Source organism: Salvelinus sp. IW2-2015, unplaced genomic scaffold (assembly GCF_002910315.2).
Source record: "Salvelinus sp. IW2-2015 unplaced genomic scaffold, ASM291031v2 Un_scaffold944, whole genome shotgun sequence".
Lineage (NCBI taxonomy): Eukaryota > Metazoa > Chordata > Actinopteri > Salmoniformes > Salmonidae > Salvelinus > Salvelinus sp. IW2-2015.
Window position 1 is genome coordinate 207,450 of NW_019942659.1, and position 22,403 is coordinate 229,852.

A 22,403-nucleotide genomic window follows, 5' to 3' on the forward strand; every position below is an offset into this window, starting at 1 on the left:
CCAGGCCACAGATAGCAACAGAGATGTATTTATCTTGGGTGATTTTAATATAAATTGGAAGGATCACAATAATTCTAATAGAACAAAATTGATGAGATATGCCAAGAACTGTGGTTTGAAACAAATGGTTAATGATACTACTAGATCTTCAATTAAGTTGGGTCATCGTTCAGACACATGCATTGATCTGATTTTCTGTTAAATACCATTGCAATGCTTAAAAGCCAGATCAATGCCAGTGGGCTGGACAGACCATAATATTGTGACCATAACCATGAACACCAAGGTTCCAAAGAAAMCCCCTAGGATTGTGGTYAAGAGAAATGTTAAAACATTTAATCATGAGCTATTTCTAAATGATTTGGCTGCTGTACCCTGGGAGCTGATTTATCTAGAGGATGATTTAAATCACGCTACAGAATGTTTTATTGATTTGCTCACTGAGGTAATGGACCATCATTTCATAAGAAAGAGTACAGTTGGTGCTCATCCATCTCCATGGATTGATGATGAACTGAGGCTTTTTCTCAAAGAAATATGGAAAAAGTCTTAGCAGCCAAGTCAAAATTAGAAATCGATGAACAGAATTATAGAACATTACGTAATTATGCAGTTAAATTTAATCGAAAGAAAAAAAAAGTTATTTTTCAACAATGCTTTTATTGATTTTAAAAATGATTCTAAAAAGGTATGTAACACAGTTAAGGGCTTACTTGGTACATCTATCTCTTCATGCCCATCTAGTGTGGAGGTTGACGGGAGAATAATAACAAAACCAGTTGATATTGCCAATCATTTAGCAAATTTTTTTACAAAGAAAATTAAATTACTGAGCAACAATGTAAACATACATTCTTCCAAACAAGCTATTGTCCAATGGATTGATGATCATATTATGAGCAACAAGATCTGCTCTTTTAGTCTGCAAACGGTGTCAGTGGAGGAGGTGTTAAACCTATTGAAGTCATTACCTGATGGTAAATCTACAGGTTATGGTCTTATGGAAAAAAATTTGCTTCGCTGTGCTGCTCCCCAGATTGCAGTTCCACTGAGATACATATTTAATTGGTCACTGGAAAAGGGGATGTTTGCAAATGTATGGAAGCATGTGAAACTGTGTCCTATTCCGAAAGACTGCAAAGAACCCATTACTCCTGCCAATAGTCAACCAATTAGTCTACTCCCTACACCCAGTAAGATATTGGAGGGTATTGTGAGTAGACAAATATGGGAGTACATGGAAAAGAATGATCTGATTACAGCCAATCAGCATGCTTATCACAAAAAACATTCCACTACCACTGCATTGGTTGACATGACTGACCAGTGGCTCAATGCTATGGATAATGGCAAGTTTGTGGGTGTACTATTTTAGATTTCAGTGCAGCATTTGATTTAGTGGATCATGAAATAATTTTTACAAAATTAATGCATTATGGTTTTAAGGAGGTAGCATTGAATTGGGTACAGTCATATCTAACTGACAGGAAACAGTCCACCTATATCAATGGTTAATTTTCTTCCCCTCATGTGATAAACTGTGGATTACCGCAGGGCAGCTGCCTTGGGCCACTTCTTTATTTAATATATACCAACGACCTTCCCTATGCCTTAGTTGAAACTCAAGCTACTATATTTGCAGATGATACTACAATTTATGCAGCAAGACAATCGGTTCAACAGGTACAGCAAGCTTTACAAGGAGATTTGGAGAATATCAGGGAGTGGGTTTGCCAAAACAAACTGGTTTTAAACACCAAGAAAACCAAAGTTATGTTGGTCTGTTCCACTAGGAAAAGGCCAAAACAGCATGGGATACAATTACGTATGGGAGGAGTACAAATTGAAGAAGTGGCAGAAACCAAACTATTGGGAGTGTAGCTAGACAACTGCTTATCATGGTCATCTCAAATAACTAATCTATGTAAAAAAAAATATTAAAACAGCATGCATAATCAGAAGGATAGCTAAATATTTACCAGGAAAAATTCTTCAGCAAATAACACAACCATTAATTGAGAGTCAGGTGAACTACTGTTCTGTGGTCTGGGGAAATGCATCATCAAGTGAAGTTAGGAGGCTGCAGAATGCACAGAACAAAGCAGCAAGGATTGTTTTAAGGTGGAGATATGGTTCTTCTGTTGCAGTCATGTGCAGTGTTCTTGGTTGGTCATCAATCGACAAGATAATTGAAAAAAACATGCTTATTTTATTTCATAATATACATCATTTAAAACGGCCAAGTTCTATTCACAACGGTATTCAGTTGATAAGAGACCGACATTCCGTAAATACTAGGAATAGATTGTCCACGATCTATGCGTTATCCAGACAGAAAAGAGAAATAGGCGAAAGAACATTTCGATTTAAAGCAATAAAGAAATTGAATAAATTAACTGAGTAAACCAGAAACCTTTCAATATATACATTTAAACATGATTTTAAAACGATTTAAATATAATACATAGAAATGTTGTGGGACTATAGTAGATGAAGAATCAATATTTTTTAGATTGAGTATTTATTGGGTCATTATGTTAGTATATTATGTATGTTTGTAATAGTGTGTTATATGTGAAAATGTGTTCGTAAGGACTCTTGGAAGATTAGTCCAAATGTGGACTAAAAGAGATCCAAATCAAATCAAAATCAAATCTACAGTGATGCCAATTAAGACTACATATTACAGTTTTACACATTGACATGACACAAAATCTGAACATGACTGACTACTATTAAGAGGTCATGTTATATCATTTACATTATCACATTTATTTGGAAAAGGTAATAACAGCTTTCTGATAAGAATTGAAAGCATTCAGGACCATAAAGAACAATTATATATTTCTCAATGTAGTCCTGTTTTCCATTGCAAAAGTCTGCAGAAACAGGATTCAGACTTATTCTGCTTTCAATTACACTGTGGCAAATGTCTGGAGAAATGTCTGCAGAAGTTATTCTGCTATTTGCACCTGCAAGTGAAGTAGATTATTTCAAGGCTCTAGGCCAGTTGGGTAATGGGAGAAGGCAGATTTTAAACCCTCTTTAATGCGGTGTCCTCATTGTGTCCAAGCTTAAATTAGGCTACAAAACCTCTAAACAGAGTGTCACCCTTGTTTAATTGCATGTAGTTGCATGGAGACAAATTACAATTACAACCACTTAAACTTACACACTCAGTCCTACAGATGAAAACACACCTTTCCTATTACATTTTTTTAAACACCTTTTTAAAAAAGGCTCCAAAACATTTAGATGAATCAATGGTTACTATGATCATATACACTGCTCAAAAAAATAAAGGGAACACTTAAACAACACAATGTAACTCCAAGTCAATCACACTTCTGTGAAATCAAACTGTCCATTTAGGAAGCAACACTGATTGACAATAAATTTCACATGCTGTTGTGCAAATGGAATAGACAACAGGTGGAAATTATAGGCAATTAGCAGGACACCCCCAATAAAGGAGTGGTTCTGCAGGTGGTGACCACAGACCACTTCTCAGTTCCTATGCTTCCTGGCTGATGTTTTGGTCACTTTTGAATGCTGGCGGTGCTTTCACTCTAGTGGTAGCATGAGACGGAGTCTACAACCCACACAAGTGGCTCAGGTAGTGCAGCTCATCCAGGATGGCACATCAATGCGAGCTGTGGCAAGAAGGTTTGTGTCTGTCAGCGTAGTGTCCAGAGCATGGAGGCGCTACCAGGAGACAGGCCAGTACATCAGGAGACGTAGAGGAGGCCGTAGGAGGGCAACAACCCAGCAGCAGGACCGCTACCTCCGCCTTTGTGCAAGGAAGATTAGGAGGAGCACTGCCAGAGCCCTGCAAAATGACCTCCAGCAGGCCACAAATGTGCATGTGTCTGCTCAAACGGTCAGAAACAGACTCCATGAGGGTGGTATGAGGGCCCGACGTCCACAGGAGGGGGTTGTGCTTACAGCCCAACACCGTGCAGGACGTTTGGCATTTGCCAGAGAACACCAAGATTGGCAAATTCGCCACTGGCGCCCTGTGCTCTTCACAGATGAAAACAGGTTCACACGCACATGTGACAGACGTGACAGAGTCTAGAGACGCCGTGGAGAACGTTCTGCTGCCTGCAACATCCTCCAGCATGACCGGTTTGGCGGTGGGTCAGTCATGGTGTGGGGCATTTCTTTGGGGGGCCGCACAGCCCTCCATGTGCTCGCCAGAGGTAGCCTGACTGCCATTAGGTACCGAGATGAGATCCTCAGACCCCTTCTGAGACCATATGCTGGTGCGGTTGGCCCTGGGTTCCTCCTAATGCAAGACAATGCTAGACCTCATGTGGCTGGAGTGTGTCAGCAGTTCCTGCAAGAGGAAGGCATTGATGCTATGGACTGGCCCGCCCGTTCCCCAGACCTGAATCCAATTGAGCACATCTGGGACAACATGTCTCGCTCCATCCACCAACGCCACGTTGCACCACAGACTGTCCAGGAGTTGGCGGATGCTTTAGTCCAGGTCTGGGAGGAGATCCCTCAGGAGACCATCCGCCACCTCATCAGGAGCATGCCCAGGCGTTGTAGGGAGGTCATACAGGCACGTGGAGGCCACACACACTACTGAGCCTCATTTTGACTTGTTTTAAGGACATTACATCAAAGTTGGATCAGCCTGTAGTGTGGTTTTCCACTTTAATTTTGAGTGTGACTCCAAATCCAGACCTCCATGGGTTGATACATTTGATTTCCATTGATAATTTTTGTGTGATTTTGTAGTCAGCACATTCAACTATGTAAAGAAAAAAGTATTTAATAAGAATGTTTCATTCATTCAGATCTAGGATGTGTTATTTTAGTGTTCCCTTAATTTTTTTGAGCAGTGTATATATATATATATTATATATATATATATACAGTACCAGTCAAAAGTTTGGACACACCTACTCATTCAAGGGTTTTTCTTTATTTTTACTATTTTCTACATTGTAGAATAATTTCAATAATTGTTTTGTTACTACATGATTCCAAATGTGTTATTTCATAGTTTTGATGTCCTCCCCAATTTTTCTACAATGTAGAAAATATTAAAAATAAAGAAAAACCCTTAAATGAGTAGATGTGTCCAAACTTTTGACTGGTACTGTATAAATATAGTATATTTTCTGTGCCACTAACCAGGTTTCCATTCAACATTTTTATGCTAATAAAGTGCATGTCGGATAATTTTTTTAAATGACAGGCCTGATAGAAACAGAACGTTTTTCAGTAAACTTTCCAAATGCCGACAAAACAAAATACGCTTGACAAGGTGGGATCTTTTTGTGTCAGTACAACTAATTATGCAAGAAATGACGGTGGAACGCTTTTATGAGCAAATATTGATATAATAACCATATGGAAGAAAACTTGGGAGTCACGCAATGACATATAGTGTGGTCCTCCCACTACGACTCCTTGGGAAAGCATACAACTGTGTTGTTTATTAGGATACAGATGAAATAAATGATGATGAACTTCACAGGCTGGTGATAGTGGAAGGTGATGAGCTTTGCTCCTTTCCAATTAATATCAAGGGTATATTTTTTTAATGTTCACCGATGCTTGGCTGCCATCATCACGCACAGATTTTATCTGCAACAAGTCATTTTGATGGAAACATCTCTGGTGGGAAAAATACTATATTGTTTTTAATGCGGATTGTAGAATATTTGGATGAAAATCTGTTGGATGGAAATCTAGTTCATATATCTAGAAATCTATGTTCTAGATATAATACAAATAGCCTAATATCTGAATGGCCACTGTAACGGAAACAACTTTTTTAAAACTATTAAACCAACACAATTCGAGTGCAATTTCCTTGATACGGAGCTATAGCATAGTTTTCACACAAGTTGTTTAGCAAATATTACAATATGGCTTATCAATTCGTTTAAAGCCAGTTTAAGATTTTAGGGGAGATCCAATTAGGCCAAATCTCTTATAGAGGTACTGTCACGACTTCCGCCGAAGTCGGTCCCTCTTCTTGTTCGGGCGGCGTTCAGCGGTCGACGTCACCGGTCTTCTAGCCACCGCCGATCCACTTTTCATTTTCCATTTGTTTTGTCTTGGTCTTACACACCTGGTTTCACTCACCCAATTACCTGTTTATTATTTAACCCTCTGTTCCCCATGTTTGTTTGTGAGTGATTGTTCTTTGTAAATCGGTCCGTTATTGTGGGCTCGTATATTTGCCTTGTATTTTTGTATTTTGAGTAAAGTACGTTGAGTACTCATTTCTGCTGTCCTACGCCTGACTCTCTACACCAGCTACACACAGGACCCCATTACAGGTACAGTTGTCTCTGGGTACCTCAGTTGACCATAAACCACTGATCTTTGAGTCTTTTTAAGTGTGATGTTATATTGATGATAAAAAAATCCAGACCCCTCAGTCTATATGAAAAAATACATGATGCAAAAACAGGTAGAGTGTCTATAGAACGTCTACACCCCCTTGAACTTTTTCACATTTTGTTGCTTTACAAAGTGGAATTGAAATATACTGAACAAAAATATAATGGCAACACATAAATTGTTGGTCCCATGTTTCATGAGCTGAAATAAAAGATCCCAAAATGTTTTCATACACATCAAAAGCTTATTTCTCTCAAATGTTGTGCACAAATTTGTTTACATCCCTGTTAGTGAGCATTTTTTCTTTGCCAAGATAATCCTGAAGCTGATTAAACAGCATGATCATTACACAGGTGCACTTTGTGCTGGTGACAAAAAAGTCCACTCTAAAATGTGCAGTTTTGTCACACAACACAACACAATGCCAGATGTCTCAAGTTTTTAGGGAGCGTGCAATTGGCATGCTGACTGCACCTGACCCGCCACAGGAGTCCCTGGCGCACGATGGGACAAGGACATCCCTGCCGGACAAACCCTCCCCTAACCTAACCTGGACGACGCTGGGCCAATTGTGCGCCTCCCCATGGGTCTCCCAGTCACAACCTGGACTTGAACCCAGAATCTCTAGTGGCACAGCTAGCAGTTCCTTAGACTACTGCACCACTCGGGAGGCCCCATGGTATGGGTATGCTTGACATCGGCAAAGACCGGGGAGTTTTTCAGGATAAAAAGGAACAGGATGGAGCTGAGCACAGGCAAAACTCTAGAGAAAAACCTTTGTACCAGGCACTGTGAGAGAAATTCACCTTATAGCAGGACAATAACCTACAACACAAAGCCAAATCTGCACTGGAGTTGTTCACCAAGAAGACAGCTAATGTTCCGGAGTGGCCAAGTTACCGTTTTTACTTAAATCTGCTTGAAAATCTATGGCAAGACTAGAAAATTGCTGTCTAGCCATGATCCCCAACCCCTTGACAAAGCTTGAACATTTTTTTAAAGAATATTGGCCTAATATTGCTCAACACAGTTGCTTGAGTTTGAGTTTATTTTTACAGGGACAGTGCACCATAATCAACGTTTCAATAAAGGTGCCGGTTTTAGCCAGCCGACTAATTTTCAACCGCAGTCCCTGGGCAGGTTTAAAAATAAAATTACAATAACTAATACAGACGAACAATGAGCAGTGAGCACATGCAGAGCAACATAGGACAAGCAACACGTCACACGCAGACAGAGCAATAGCACAAAAAGCAACAAAATAAAATACATAAAAGCAACAAAGTGTTTCCACACCTCACAAGCTACAGACAACAGACAACATGGAAAGCGGCAATACACAGCTAGGGATTATGTTCACAAGTCTGATTAGCCTTTAGCCATGTCTTTATGTTTTGTGTGAAGGTTTTAATGTTGTAGAGCAAGCTTGGGCCCAACTGCATGCTATGTGTGGGAGAATCATAGTATTGAAGTACAGTTTTGCCTCCTCTGTAGTCAAAGTTCTTATGACACTTACCCAAGGAGACTCACAGCTGTAATCTCTGCCAGAGGTGATTCTAACATGTATTGACTCAGGGGGTTGAATAATTATCTAATCAAGGTATATTAGTGTTTTATTTTTTTTAATAACAAATCAGAATAAAAAGTCTTCCACTTTGACATTACAGAGTATTTTGTGTAGATCGTTGACAAAAAATGAAATGAAATCCATTTTAATCCCACTTTGTAACAATAAAATGTGAAGAAATCCAAGGGCGGTGTAGACGTTCTATAGGCACTGTATAAACGATGAACATTAGTGATCGAGATAAAAGTAATCTTACGTCATTCATATCCAACATTTCAAACATGCTCATGATGTAGGCCTTAGAAGCTTCAGATAGGTTTTTCAGGCCGAATAACTGTTTGAATTCGCAAAAGGTGAGCTGTCCAGATGGGCATTCCGTTCTGAATTTCCTGTACCACTGATGATTCTCACAGGTTCCAAGTCCTTCAATAGAGACACCACTGTTATTCCCCATAATTTTACTGCCTGCAAACTATTTACTAAACAATTATCTAAATAAAAGATGAGAAAAGAAAAACACTGCAAATAAAATAATTCCACAATATAGAACTTCTGTGTGTGAACCCATCCAGCGAAAGTTTACAGTCAAACAATGTTTTGCAATGAGAGGGATGCTGAGAGCCCCTTAACAGCCAATCAGAACTTTGTGCGTCTTTGACAAAGTAACTAACCCCTCGCAAATCCACTTGCTTATCAATCAATGAGCAATAGACAGACACAAAACAGAGACCTGTTTTGTGTCTGTTTTGTAATGCGGTCTGCTAGTGTTTTGGTCTCAGTGTTAGTACTAAGCCTTTAGGTCTTTATAAATACCCTTTGGGAAGGGGCATGTGGGAACTGCCAAGGAGATCTGTTTACACACACTGTCCACTATGACAGAGCATCAAGGGGTTGTATAAGGTCTTGTGTGCTACATTTTAATGTCAGTCATAAGAAACAATTCATATTCTTATTCTTATACAAACTTTGAATTTCAGTAGGTTTTGATTTAAATACTAATTTGGCAAGCTGGGGAAAGTTCTGACATACAATTTAGTCAATTCAGGGCAGCTTTAGGCTACTTCATGTTTATTGTGAGACCATGCCTAGCAGCTCCTCCACATGACTGGGTTGCTGGCGGGGATGCCGATGTGCCGGCGCTTGTGGTCTGCCTCCCTGGAGAAGCGGTAGCCGCAGGTGGGCTTCACCACTGTGTAGAAGGGCATCAGGGAATTGGAGCCCACGTTGAGCCAAGGCAGGGGCTCCGAGCTGCAGGGAGGACCACTGGATTGTTTGATGGCATGGCCTGGGTGGGTCATGGGGGGCAGCAGGGCCCTCCCATTCTGTCGTCGCCTCCAGGAGAAGACAAGGAGCTCCATCTGTTTGTCCACCACTCTGTTCCTGCTGGCATTGACAGGCACCAGGGTTTTCAGTGGGTTCCTCAGGACCTGAGGGGATCAAAGACACGCATATTTTTAAAATAACTACATATCCAGTATGGATTCATATTGTTCAGATTAGGGGGAGGGTATGGCTGGCCCAAAATATGTCAGGATATGATTAATTATTGCAGTGAAATACTGATAAGTACACGACATGACCAAAAGTATGTGGACACCTGCTTGTCGAACGTTTCATTCCAAAATCATGGGCATTAATCATGGGCATTTGGGGCTCCCGAGTGGCACAGTGGTCTAAGGCATTGCATCTCAGTGCTAGAGGCGTCACTACAGACCCTGGTTCGATTCCAGGCTGGAACACAACTGGCCGTGATTGGGAGTCCCATAGGGCTGCTCACAATTGGCCCAGCGTCGTTAGGGTTTGGCCGGGGTAGGCTGTCATTGTAAATACGAATTTGTTCTTAACTGACTTGCCTAGATAAATAAAGGATACAAAAATAAATTATGGAGTTGGTCCCCCCTTTGCTGCTATAACAGCCTCCACTTTTCTGGGAAGGCTTTCCAGTAGAAATTGGAACATTGCTGTGGGGACTTGCTTCCATTCAGCCACAAGAGCATTAGTGAGGTCGGGCACTGATGTTGGGCGATTAGGCCTGGTTCACAGTTGGCATTCCAATTCATCCCACAGGTGTTCGATGGGGTTGAAGTCAGGGCTCTGTGCAGGCTAGTCAAGTTCTTACACACAGATCTAAAAAAAAAAAACATTTCTGTATGGACCTCGCTTTGTGCACAGGGGCATTGTCATGCTAAAACAGAAAAGGGCCTTCCCCAAACTGTTGCCACAAAGTTGGAAGCACAGAAGAATGTCATTGTATGCTGTATCGTTAAGACTTCCCTTCACTGGAACTAAGAGGCCTAGCCCGAACCATAAACACAGCCCGAGACTATTATTCCTCCTCCACCAAAATGTACAGTTGGCACTATGCATTCAAGCAGGTAGCGTTCTCCTAGCATCCGCCAAACCCAGATTCGTCCGTCGGACTGCCAGATGGTGAAACGTGATTCATCACTCCAGGGAACGTGTTTCCACTGCTCCAGAGTCCAATGGCGGTGAGCTTTACACCATTCCAGCTGACTGTGAGCTTGTGTGGCCTACCACTTTGCGGCTGAGCCATTGTTGCTCGTAGACGTTTCCACTTCACAATTACAGTTGAACAGGGCAGCTCTAGCAGGGCAGAAATTTGACAGACTGACTTGTTGGAAAGGTGGCATTCTATGACAGTGCCATGTTGAAAGTCACTGAGTTCTTCCATAAGGCCATTCTACTGCCAAGGTTTGTTTATAAAGATTGCATGGCTGTGTGTTTGATTTGATCTAATTTGAAGGGGTGTCCACATACTTTTGTACTGTATATACAGCAAAAACCACGCGCTATGATGAAACTGGCTCCATGAAAGGAAGACCCAGAGTTACCTCTGCTGCAGAGGATAAGTTCATTAGAGTTACCAGCCTCACAAATTGCAGCCTAAATTAATGCTTCACAGAGTTTAAGTAACAAACACATTTCAACATCAACTGTTCAGAGGAGACTGTGTGAATCAGCCCTTCATGGTCGAATTGCTGCAAAGAAACCACTACTAAAGGACACCAATAATAAGAAGAGATGCTTGGGGCAAGAAACACAAGCAATGGACCTTAGACCGGTGGAAATCTGTGCTTTGGTCTGATGAGTCCAAATTTGAGATTTTTGGTTCCAACCACTGTGTCTTTCTGAGACGCAGAGTAGGTGAATGGATGATCTCCTCATGTGTGGTTCCCACCGTGAAGCATGGAGGAGGAGGTGTGATGGTTTGGGGTTGCTTTGCTGGTGACATTGTCAGTGATTTATTTAGAATTCAAGGCAGACTTAACCAGCATGGCTACCATGGCATTCTGCAATGATACGCCATCTCTGGTTTGCGCTTAGTGGGACTATCATTTGTTTTTCAACAGGACAATGACCCAACACACCTCCAGGCTGTGTAAGGGCTATTTGACCAAGAAGGAGAGTGATGAAGTGATGCATCAGATGACCTGGCCTCCACAATCAACCGACCTCAACTCAATTGAGATGGTTTGGGATGAGTTGGAACGCAGAGTGAAGGAAAAGCAGCCAACAAGTGCTCAGCATATGTGGGAACTCCTTCAAGACTGTTGGAAAAGCATTCCAGATAAAGCTGGTTGAGAGAATGCCAAGAGTGTGCAGTAAATAAAACCCTTGAATGAGTAGGTGTCCAAACTTTTGACTGGTACTGTATATATAGTGTGTGTAGCTAAGATACATTTGATGTTCTCGATATCAGTGTCCAACTGTAGAAGACCACTGCCAGACAAGTCTTCTACATAAACAGAATACTTCAGTGAGACCACTGACCAGCCCAGTATTTTAGGAGGTCTTGAAGTGCTTGTGTTATTGGTCTGTCTCTCCCACAAAAACCTTCCCTCAAGCACCTTTTACTCAATCAATCAAGTTTATTTTATATAGCCCTTCGTACATCAGCTAATATCTCGAAGTGCTGTACAGAAACCCAGCCTAAAACCCCAAACAGCAAGCAATGCAGGTGTAGAAGCACAGTGGCTAGGAAAAACTCCCTAGAAAGGCCAAAACCTAGGAAGAAACCTAGAGAGGAACCAGGCTATGAGGGGTGGCCAGTCCTCTTCTGGTGGAGATTATAACAGAACATGGCCAAGATGTTCAAAATGTTCATAAATGACAAGCATGGTCAAATAATAATCAGGAATAAATGTCAGTCGGCTTTTCATAGCCGATAATTAAGATAATTACTCAGCCCAAAGTGATCCATTCAGCTTGCCCTAGTTTACTCTAAAGACTGTAAATCTACAACAGTTGTTGAGCTACCTGAGACATTTTTAAGGCTCGTCCATCTGGTGTCATCTCCATCACAGTGAGAGAATGGGCTGAACGGTGTGACTGGACTGAGCAGAGACAGCAATAGGCGTCTAGCCTCAAATTCCCCTTCTTCTTCCCCCTACAAACAGAGACTGCCTCCTGGTGGCCCTGCCGAGAGCTACTGAGGCCTCAGAGTCAACCACAAAACAAGTTGTTGATGTTGGGCCTATGACATCACAATGCAGTTTGGTAGCATCATCAATGACAGAACCCTTGGGGGGAATCCAAATCCCTTTGTGTGTCACAATCACAGAATTTGAATGACTATAATAAACGAATTACTCTATTTCTATGGTAACAATATCTCATACATTGAGTCAAAACACAATCAACTCTATGTGGCTCAGTTTAAACTTCCTTGCTGTGATTGTGCTTAGTTTAATCACTGCAGATATTTTTAGGCTAGTCAAATCAATGTCAGTCAGACTTTTAATGTTTTGGCCATCAGATGACCCCAGATACTCATTTACTCATGAGTAATCAGCGGAGGTGGGACCAAGTCATTGTTTTACAAGTCACAAGTAAGTCTCAAGTCTTAGCACTCAAGTCCCAAGTCATGTCCCAAGTCAAGACAGGCAAGTCCGAGTCAAGTCTCAAGTCAAGACCGTCAAGTATCACGTCAAGTCTCAAGTCCTAAACTTTGAGTTTCGAGTCCTAAACAAGTCATAATGTGCTCTTCACCAAATGTAACACCATTTCATATTTTTAACAAGAGTAGTAGTATATGACATTTACGCAAATCATGAATGCTTTTAAAAATATCTATATATTTATTACTTTACAAATAAACGTTATATTTCCATGGAAATACATGGGTAGCCATGAGAAAGACACCCTCGCTATAGGGCGCAATAGGCTTGTACATGTAACAGTATAACTTTATACCATCCCCTCGCCCCGACACGGGCGCGAACCAGGGACTCTCTGCACACATCAACAACGGTCGCCCACGAAGCATCGTTACCCATCGCTCCACAAAGGACACGGCCCTTGCAGAGCAAGGGGCAATACTACTTCTAGGTTTCAGAGCAAGTGACGTAACTGATTGAAACGCTAGTAGCGCGTACCCGCTAATAGCTAGCCATTTACATTTACATTTACATTTAAGTCATTTAGCAGACGCTCTTATCCAGAGGACTTACAAATTGGTGCATTCACCTTATGATATCCAGTGGAACAACCACTTTACAATAGTGCATCTATTGTAGGGGGGGGGTTAGAAGGATTACTTTTATATCCTAGGTATTCCTTAAAGAGGTGGGTTTCAGGTGTCTCCGGAAGGTGGTGATTGACTCCGCTGACCTGGCGTCGTGAGGGAGTTTGTTCACCATTGGGTGCCAGAGCAGCGAACAGTTTTGACTGGGCTGAGCGGAACTGTACTTCCTCAGAGGTAGGGAGGCGAGCAGGCCAGAGGTGGATGAACGCAGTGCCCTTGTTTGGGTGTAGGGCCTGATCAGAGCCTGAAGGTACGGAGGTGCCGTTCCCCTCACAGCTCCGTAGGCAAGCACCATGGTCTTGTAGCGGATGCGAGCTTCAACTGGAAGCCAGTGGAGAGAGCGGAGGAGCGGGTGACGTGAGAGAACTTGGGAAAGTTGAACACCAGACGGGCTGCGGCGTTCTGGATGAGTTGTAGGGTTTAATGGCACAGGCAGGGAGCCCAGCCAACAGCGAGTTGCAGTAATCCAGACGGGAGATGACAAGTGCCTGGATTAGGACCTGCGCCGCTTCCTGCGTGAGGCAGGGTCGTACTCTGCGAATGTTGTAGAGCATGAACCTACAGGAACGGGTCACCACCTTGATGTTAGTTGAGAACGACAGGGTGTTGTCCAGGATCACGCCAAGGTTCTTAGCACTCTGGGAGGAGGACACAATGGAGTTGTCAACCGTGATGGCGAGATCATTTCACATCCGTTACATACACAATCGCCCAACCTTAACACACACACACACACACTCTCTCTCTCTGTGTGGTTACAGTAGGCTAATCTATGTCAATGGTTTTAGGAACAGCAGTAACATCAGGCAGGATTTAGGCTACCAACTGCCTAGCCAGTTGTAGCTCAATCTTGGGTGCAATGATCACGTTCCCGCACTGACGCACTGACTGACTGTGTGGAGGATAATTGATTTAATGTTACGTTAGCCGACATGATACACCAGTAAAGTAATAAAATATATAGCAGTCGGCTATATTAGCCACGACTTACCGTTCTTTGTGCAGCTTCAAATGTCGAACAAAGTTGGAAATTGTTGCGCCTCCTTCTGTAATTTTCTTCCCGCATGTTTTGCAAGTTGCAATTCGTTTTGCAAGTTGCAATTTGTTTTTTGTTGATACAGCGTAGTCTTTATATCCGAAAATAATAATTTGCGGTATCATCTTTCCAAGGGCTCCATCTGAATTCACCCGCCGACGTTCCTCTGCATTGGCACGCACAACTTTTTCTCAGCTGGCACAATTTGATTGACTGCTGTCCGATTCAAACTGTAAAACCGTTAAATGAAGAGTTGATGCGCAGCACACTTTTTTTAATAGCATCATTTTTAATATTTGGGCTTGGGGAGGGTATCAAGTCAGGTCGAGTCATAAGGCTCAAGTCCAAGTCATGTCACGAGTCATTGGTGTTAAAGTCAAAGTCAAGTTGCAAGTCATCATATTTGTGACTGGAGTCTGACTGATTCACTGATTTTACATGTCAGGAGGACACTTATAAAACAATCAGGGAATAAGTCATCGGTAAGAATGCAGAAGTCACTCTCTATTATCCACTGCTGTTGTCACAGATAGCGATCTAGTGTTTTATGAGCTATAGAAACAGGGTTTAAAGGTGCAGCAAATTGCAGTCATAACACAGAGCTTTGACTCATGTCTCTGGTGCTCACATAATTTATCTTCCATATGAATTCCACTTAACTGTATCCAGAAGACTTCTTCACCTCTAAGATCTTATGTGCATAAAGAACATTACTCACAATTGTCAAACTATACTGTTACTCACAATTGTCAAAATATACTGTACTACAATCGGTCAAAATCGATGTATAGAATTTGACTTCATCATATCATAGTATGTCCAGAAACATCCAAGGCACTTTTGACATGCACAGCTGCTGGCACTGCAGCTGATCCACTGGATAGACTACAGGTACTGGATAGACTACAGGTACTGGATAGACTACAGGTACTGGATAGACTACAGGTACTGGATAGACTACAGGTACTGGNTACTGGATAGACTACAGGTACTGGATAGACTACAGGTACTGGATAGACTACAGGTACTGGATAGACTACAGGTACTGGATAGACTACAGGTACTGAATAGACTACAGGTAGCTGTGCTCTCTGAGCCATGGGGAGGGAGTCTGAGAAAAGCCTGCCAGCATATTTTAAACATCTCTCAGTATCGGTCGCCGGTAAACATGGTGACTTCCCACTGGTGAAATAGAAACAGTGTTAGTACCTGTCTCCAAGAAAACCATAAGAAGGTGCCGAAGATGGTCTCTACTAATTGACTTCACGGTCTAAGTTTACATAGATGTATAGACAGAAGTGTGTGTTTCTGCACATTTCTGAGATTCATTTCACAAGTCTACATGTCATCAGGTAACATCCTTTTGGTTGTGAACTTCTGAATTCAAATCAAACTTTATTTGTCACATGCGCCGAATACAACAAGTGTAGACTTTACTGTGAAAAGCTTACTTACAAGCCCTTAACCAACAGTGCAATTCAAGAAAAGTTAAGAGAATATTTACCAAGTAGACTAAAATAAAAAGTAATAATAAAAAGTAACACAAAAAGAATAACAATAAGGAGGCTATATACAGGGGGCACCGGTACCGAGTCAGTGTGCGAGGGTACAGGTTAGTTGAGGTCATTTGTAGATGTAGGTGGGAGTGAAGTGACTATGCATTGATAATAAACAGAGAGTAGCAGCGGTGTACAAAAGGGAGGGGGAGGGTCAATGTAAATCGCCCGGTGGCGATTTTAGTAATTGTTCAGCAGTATTATGACTTGGGGGTAGAAGCTGTTGAGGAGCCTTTTTGTCCTAAACTTGGTGCTTCGGTACCGCTTGCCGTGCGGTAGCAGAGAAAACAGTCTATAACTTGGGTGACTGGAGTCTCTGACAATTTTTTGGGGCTTTCCTCTGACACCACCTATTGTATAGGTCCTGGATGGCAGGAAGCTTGGCCCCAGTGATGTACTGTGTCGTACGCACTACCCTCTGTAGCGCCTTATGGTCAGATGCCGAGCAGTTGCCATACCAGGCGGTGATGCAACCAGTCAGGATGCTCTCAATGGTACAGCTGTAGAACCTTTTGAGGATCTGGGGACCCGTGCCAAATCTTTTCAGTCTCCTGAGGGGCAAAAGGTTTTGTCGTGCCCTCTTCACGGCTGTCTTGGTATGTTTGGACCATGATAGTTTGTTGGTGATGTGGACCTCAAGGAACTTGAAACTCTCGACCCGCTCCACTACAGCCCCGTCGATGTTAATGGGGGCCTATTCGGCCAGCCTTTTCCAGTAGTCCACGATCAGCTCCTTTGTCTTGCTCACATTGAGGGAGAGGTTGTTGTCCTGGCAGCACACTGCCAGTTCTCTGACCTCCCTATAGGCCATCTCATTGTTGTCGGTGATCAGGCCTACCACTGTTGTGTCGTCAGCAAACTTAATGATGCGGTCATGTTCATACCCATGCGTGTCTCTAGAAACTTACCTTCTTTATCCAGTTTGTTACATTCTCCATTCAACCCCAACCAACTGAATAGAAAAACACCATAGCTTAGTAATAAATCCATTTTTACAGACTTGTCTTTATGGTATGGCCCTCTGACCCACATTCAGAGAGATTAACAAGCTAACTACCGAGATTGGCCTTTGCCATCAAACAATACCAAAAATCAAGAATGCCAATCAAGCTAGTGCCAGTGTTTACTTTAACCTATGACCTCTTCAAAACCTTGGGTCACTGGTGGAAGATGAAATTACTAATCAAGTCACACCCTCTTCGTGAACCCAATATGGTGCAGCTGGTGGGTAGGGTGTACATAGTGTAGACCCATTGTGTGAGAGGATTCTTGATCCTCTTAACGAAGCTCTCATCTCACATCTTTGCATTAGTATGCTTACCTGGGCCACTCCAGCGGAATAAATAAGTGTTTATTCTACCCACAGAAACGCATACAAGGCCCTCCCTCGTCCTCCCTTCAGCAAATCTGACCATGATTCCAGTCTCCTGATTCCTGTTTATGCTCCAGGATTCATCCGATAACATTGAGGAGTTTACCACAACAATCACAGGTTTCATCAATAAGTGCATAGACAATGTCAACCCCACAGTGATTATAAGAATGTATCCAAACCAGAAACCATGGATTACAGGCAATATCCAAGCTGGGCTAAAGGCTTGAGCTACTGCTTACAATTATCCTGACATGGACATGGACGCATAGAAGAAATCCCGCTACAACCTCTGACGAAACATCAAACATGCAAAATTACAATATAGGAGGAAGGTGGAATCCTATTTATTTTTTATTGAACCTTTATTGAACTAGGTAAGTCAGTTAAGAACTAATTCTTATTTACAATGACGGCCTGCCCTGGGCCAAACCCTAACCCGGACGACGATGGGCCAATCACAGCTAGTTGTGATACAGCCCAGGATCAAACCAAGGTCTATAATGATGCCTCTAGCATGGAGATTCAGTGCCTTAGACCGCTGTGCCACTCGGGAGCCCACCAAAACACCGTCCCCCCAATTACAGCGGCTACAGCACTCGTCGTATGTGGCAGGGCTTGCAGTCAATAACCCAGTCATGAGTTTCCCAGTGATGCAGAACTCTCAAACAAGCTAATTGCCTTTTATGATCACTTCAAGGAATATAACACTGTGCCTTGAGTGAAAGACGCTGTTTTTCTGGATGACTGTGTGATCTCGCTCTCCGTGGCCGATGTGAGCAAAACGTTTAGAGGTTAACAATCAGCGGCCAGACGGAATACTAGGGCTTCACAGACATTTTCAATGTCACCTTGTCCCCGTCTGTAATCCCAACATGTTTCAAGCTGACCACCATTGTCCCTGTTCCCAAGAGCTCCAAGGTAACCTACCTAAATGACTATTGCCCTGTAGCACTCACATCCGTAATTATGAATTTATTTGAAAGGCTGGTCATGACAACATCAACAACATCAGGCCTCCCGGGTGGCACAGTGGTCTAGGGCACTGCATCGCAGTGCTAGCTGTGCCACCAGAGACTCTGGGTTCGCGCCCAGGCTCTGTCGCAGCCGGCCGTGACCAGGAGGTCTGTAGGGCGACGCACAATTGGCCTAGCGTCGTCTGGGTTAGGGAAGATTTGGCCGGTAGGGATATCATTGTCTCATCTTGCAGTAGCGACTCCTGTGGCGGGCCGGGCTCAGTGCGCGCTAACCAGGTCGCCAGGTGCACGGTGTTTCCTCCGACACACTGGCTTCCGGGTTGGATGCGCGCTGTGTTAAGAAGCAGTGCGGCTTGATTGGGTTGTGTTTCGGAGGACGCAGTTGTAGCGATGAGACAAGATAGTAACTACTAACAATTGGATACCACGAAAAGGGGGTAAAATTAATTAATTACATTTTTTTTTTTAAACAAAAAAAAACACCCTAGGGTTAGACACACTCCAAGTCGCATACAGATCCACTCAATCTCTATCGCACTTCACACTACCCTCTCCCACCTGGACAAGAGGGGAAATGCTGTTCATAGACTACATCTCAGCGTTCCACACCATAGTCTCCTCCAAACTCATCACCAAGCTAGGGACCCTGGGACTGAACCTCTGCAACTGGATCCTGGACTTCTTGATGGGCCAGCTCCAGTTGGTGAGGGTAGGCAACAACACCTCTGCCACATTGACCCTCAACATGGGGTGTGTGCTTAGTCGCCTCCTGTACTCCATGTTCACCCATGACGCCAACACCATCATCAAGTTTGCTGATGACACGACAGTGGTGGGCTTGATCACCGATGGTGATGAGACAGCCTACAGGGAGGGGAGGTCAGAGACATAGCAGTGTGGTGCCAGGACAACAACCTGTCCCTCAACATCAGTAAGACCAAGGAGCTGATTGTGAACCATAGGAGAAAGAGGGGAGAGCATGCCTCCATCCACATTGATAGGGTTGTTGTGGAGCGGGTCGAGAGCTTTAAGTTCCTTGGCATCCACTAAAGCCTTAACATGGTCCACACACACCCGCACAGTCGTGAAGAGGGTACGGCAGGCTGAAAATGTTTGGCATGGGCCCTCAGATGCTCACAAAATTCTACAGCTGCACCAAAGAGCTTCTTGACTGGCTGCATCACCGCTTGGTATGGCAACTCCACCACCCTTGACCGCAAAGCGCTACAGAGGGTGGTGCAGACAGCCGAGTACATCACTGGAGCCGTTATATCAATCGGTGTCAGAGGAAGGGCTAAAGAATTGCCAAAGTCTTCAGCCACCCAAGCCATAGATTGTTCACTCTGCTACCGTCCGGCAAACAGTACCGGAGCATCGGCTCTTGGACCAACAGGCTCTGAGACAGCTTCTACCCCCAAGCCATAAGACTGCAAAATAGCCAGACTGCTAAATAGCCAGACTGCTAAATAGTCAATTAATGGTACATGTACTATCTGCACTGACTCCATCTTGCACTGACCCTACACACACTCACTAGACTTTATATACACACACACTACACTGTCACACTACACTGTCACTCCCACACATAACCCTCACACCTTCACATACACTACATATGCACACACGCACACAACACACACACGCAGACCAACACAACATAAACACACATACATACACAAACTTTTACACTCATCATTTGCTGCTGCTACTCTGTTCTTTATTTTACTCTTATTATTATCTATCCTGATGCCTAGTCACTTTACCCTGCCTTCATGCACATATCTACAGTTGAAGTCGAAAGTTTACATACACTTTAGCTAAATACATTTGAACTCAGTTTTTCACAATTCCTGACATTTAATCCTAGTAAAAATTCCCTGTCTTAGGTCAGCTAGGATCACAACTTTATTTTAAGAATGTGAAATGTCAGAATAATATAGAGAGAATGATTAATTTCAGCTTTTATTTCTTTCGTCACATTCCCAGTGGGTCAGAAGTTTACATACACTCAATTAGTATTTGGTAGCATTGCCTTTAAATTGTATAACTTGGGTCAAACGTTTTGGGTAGCCTTCCACAAGCTTCTATAGGATTGAGGTCAGGGCTTTGTGATGGCCACTCCAAGAACTTGATTTTTGTTGTCCTTAAGCCATTTTGCCACAACTTTGCTTGCAAGTATGCTTGGGGTCAATGTCCATTTGGAAGACCTATTTGCGACCAAACTTGAACTTCCTGACTGATGTCTTGAGATCTTGCTTCAATATATCCACCTAATTTTCCTGCCTCATGATGCCATCTATTTTGTGAAGTGCAACCAGTCCCTCCTGCAGCAAAGCACCCCCGTGCTTCACGGTTGGGATGGTGTTCTTTGGCTTGCAAGCATCCCCCTTTTTCCTCCAAGGATAACGATGGTCATTATGGCCAAACAGTTCTATTATTGTTTCATCAGACAAGAGGACATTTCTCCAAAAAGTACGATCTTTGTCCCCATGTGCAGTTGCAAACTGTAGTCTGGCTTTTTTTAATGGCGGTTTTGGAGCAGTGGCCTCTTCCTTGCTAAGCGGCCTTTCAAGTTATGTTGATATAGGACTCGTTTTACTGTGGATATAGATACTTTTGTACCTGTTTCCTCCAGCATCTTCACAAGGTCCTTTGCTGTTATTCTGGGATTGATTTGAACTTTTCGCACCAAAGTACGTTCATCTCAAGGAGACAGAACGCGTCTCCTTACTGAGCGGTATGACGGCTGCGTGGTCCCGTGGTGTTTATATTTGCGTACTATTGTTTGCACAGATGAACGTGGTACCTTCAGGCGTTTGGAAATTTCTCCAGAGGATGAACCAGACTTGTGGACATCTACATTTTTTTTCCTGAGGTCTTGGCTGATTTCTTTTGTCTTTCCCATGATGTCAAGCAAAGAGGCACTGAGTTTGAAGGTAGGCCTTGAAATACATCCACAGGTACACCTCCAATTGACTCAAATGATGTCAATTAGCCTATCAGAAGCTTCTAAAGCCATGACAACATTTTCTGGAATATTCCAAGCTATTTAAAGGCACAGGCAACTTCTGACCCACTGGAATTGTGATACAGTGAATTATAAATGAAATAATCTGTCTGTAAACAGTTGTTGGAAAAATTACTTGTGTCATGCACAAAGTAGATGTCCTAACCGACTTGCCAAAACAATTGTTTGTTACAAGAAATTTGTGGAGTAGTTGAAAAACGAGTTTTAATGACTCCAACCTAAGTGTATGTAAACTTCCGACTTCAACTGTACCTTAAATACCTAGTACCTCTGCACATTTATCTGGTACTGGTACTCCCTGTATATAGCTCCATTCTTGTGTATTTTATTCCATTCTTTGTGTTAGTTACTATTTTATTTTTTTATTATTTTTTTAAAACTCTGAATCATTGGGAAAGGTTTGTGAGCAAGCTTGTCACTGTAAAGTCTACACCAGTTGTATTCGGCGCATGTAATAAATACAATTTGATTTGATTTGTGTTGTGACTGTTATCGAGATACCAAACCATGACCAATGTCTTACCAATGGCCATGTGCTACTCTGATTCAGCAATCTGCCAAGGGAGGTAAATCAAATCATGGACAAAAAAATGAAACAATTCTTAGCAACTGACAGAACTGGTTTAACGAAGTAAAGCAGGAAAACAAAAAGATCAGGTAAAAAAAAACCTCTCAAATAACACAAATTCGGGCCCTCAATTCACACACTCACATCTCAAGATTGTAAAATACTTGTGTTTGGCTGCTATCAGCTAGCATACAGTGCCTTTTTCCACATTTTGTTGTGTTACAGGCTGAATTTAAAATGGATCAAATTGAGATGTTGGGTCACTGGCCTACACACAATACCCCATAAGTGGAACTATGTGTTTAGACATTTTTACAAATTACTTACAAATTAAAATCTGAAATGACTTGAGTCAATAAGTATTCTACCTCTTTGTTACAGC

The 22,403-nt window shown here is 42.6% G+C and overlaps 1 protein-coding gene across 1 annotated transcript in view; it reads right to left on the reverse strand.

The window, feature by feature from the left end:
- LOC112069244 (guanylyl cyclase-activating protein 1-like) overlaps window positions 1-14,848 on the reverse strand; it is a 32,691-nt gene extending 17,843 nt beyond the window's left edge. Inside the window, exons 1-2 of the mRNA XM_070438460.1 lie at window positions 14,473-14,848; window positions 8,092-9,363 (exon numbers count right to left, since the gene is read on the reverse strand). Coding sequence (XP_070294561.1) covers window positions 8,092-8,390 — 299 coding nt within the window. The 5' untranslated portion in view covers window positions 8,391-9,363; window positions 14,473-14,848. The remainder of the gene's footprint in view (window positions 1-8,091; window positions 9,364-14,472) is intronic.
- Window positions 14,849-22,403: the final 7,555 nt, after the last annotated feature.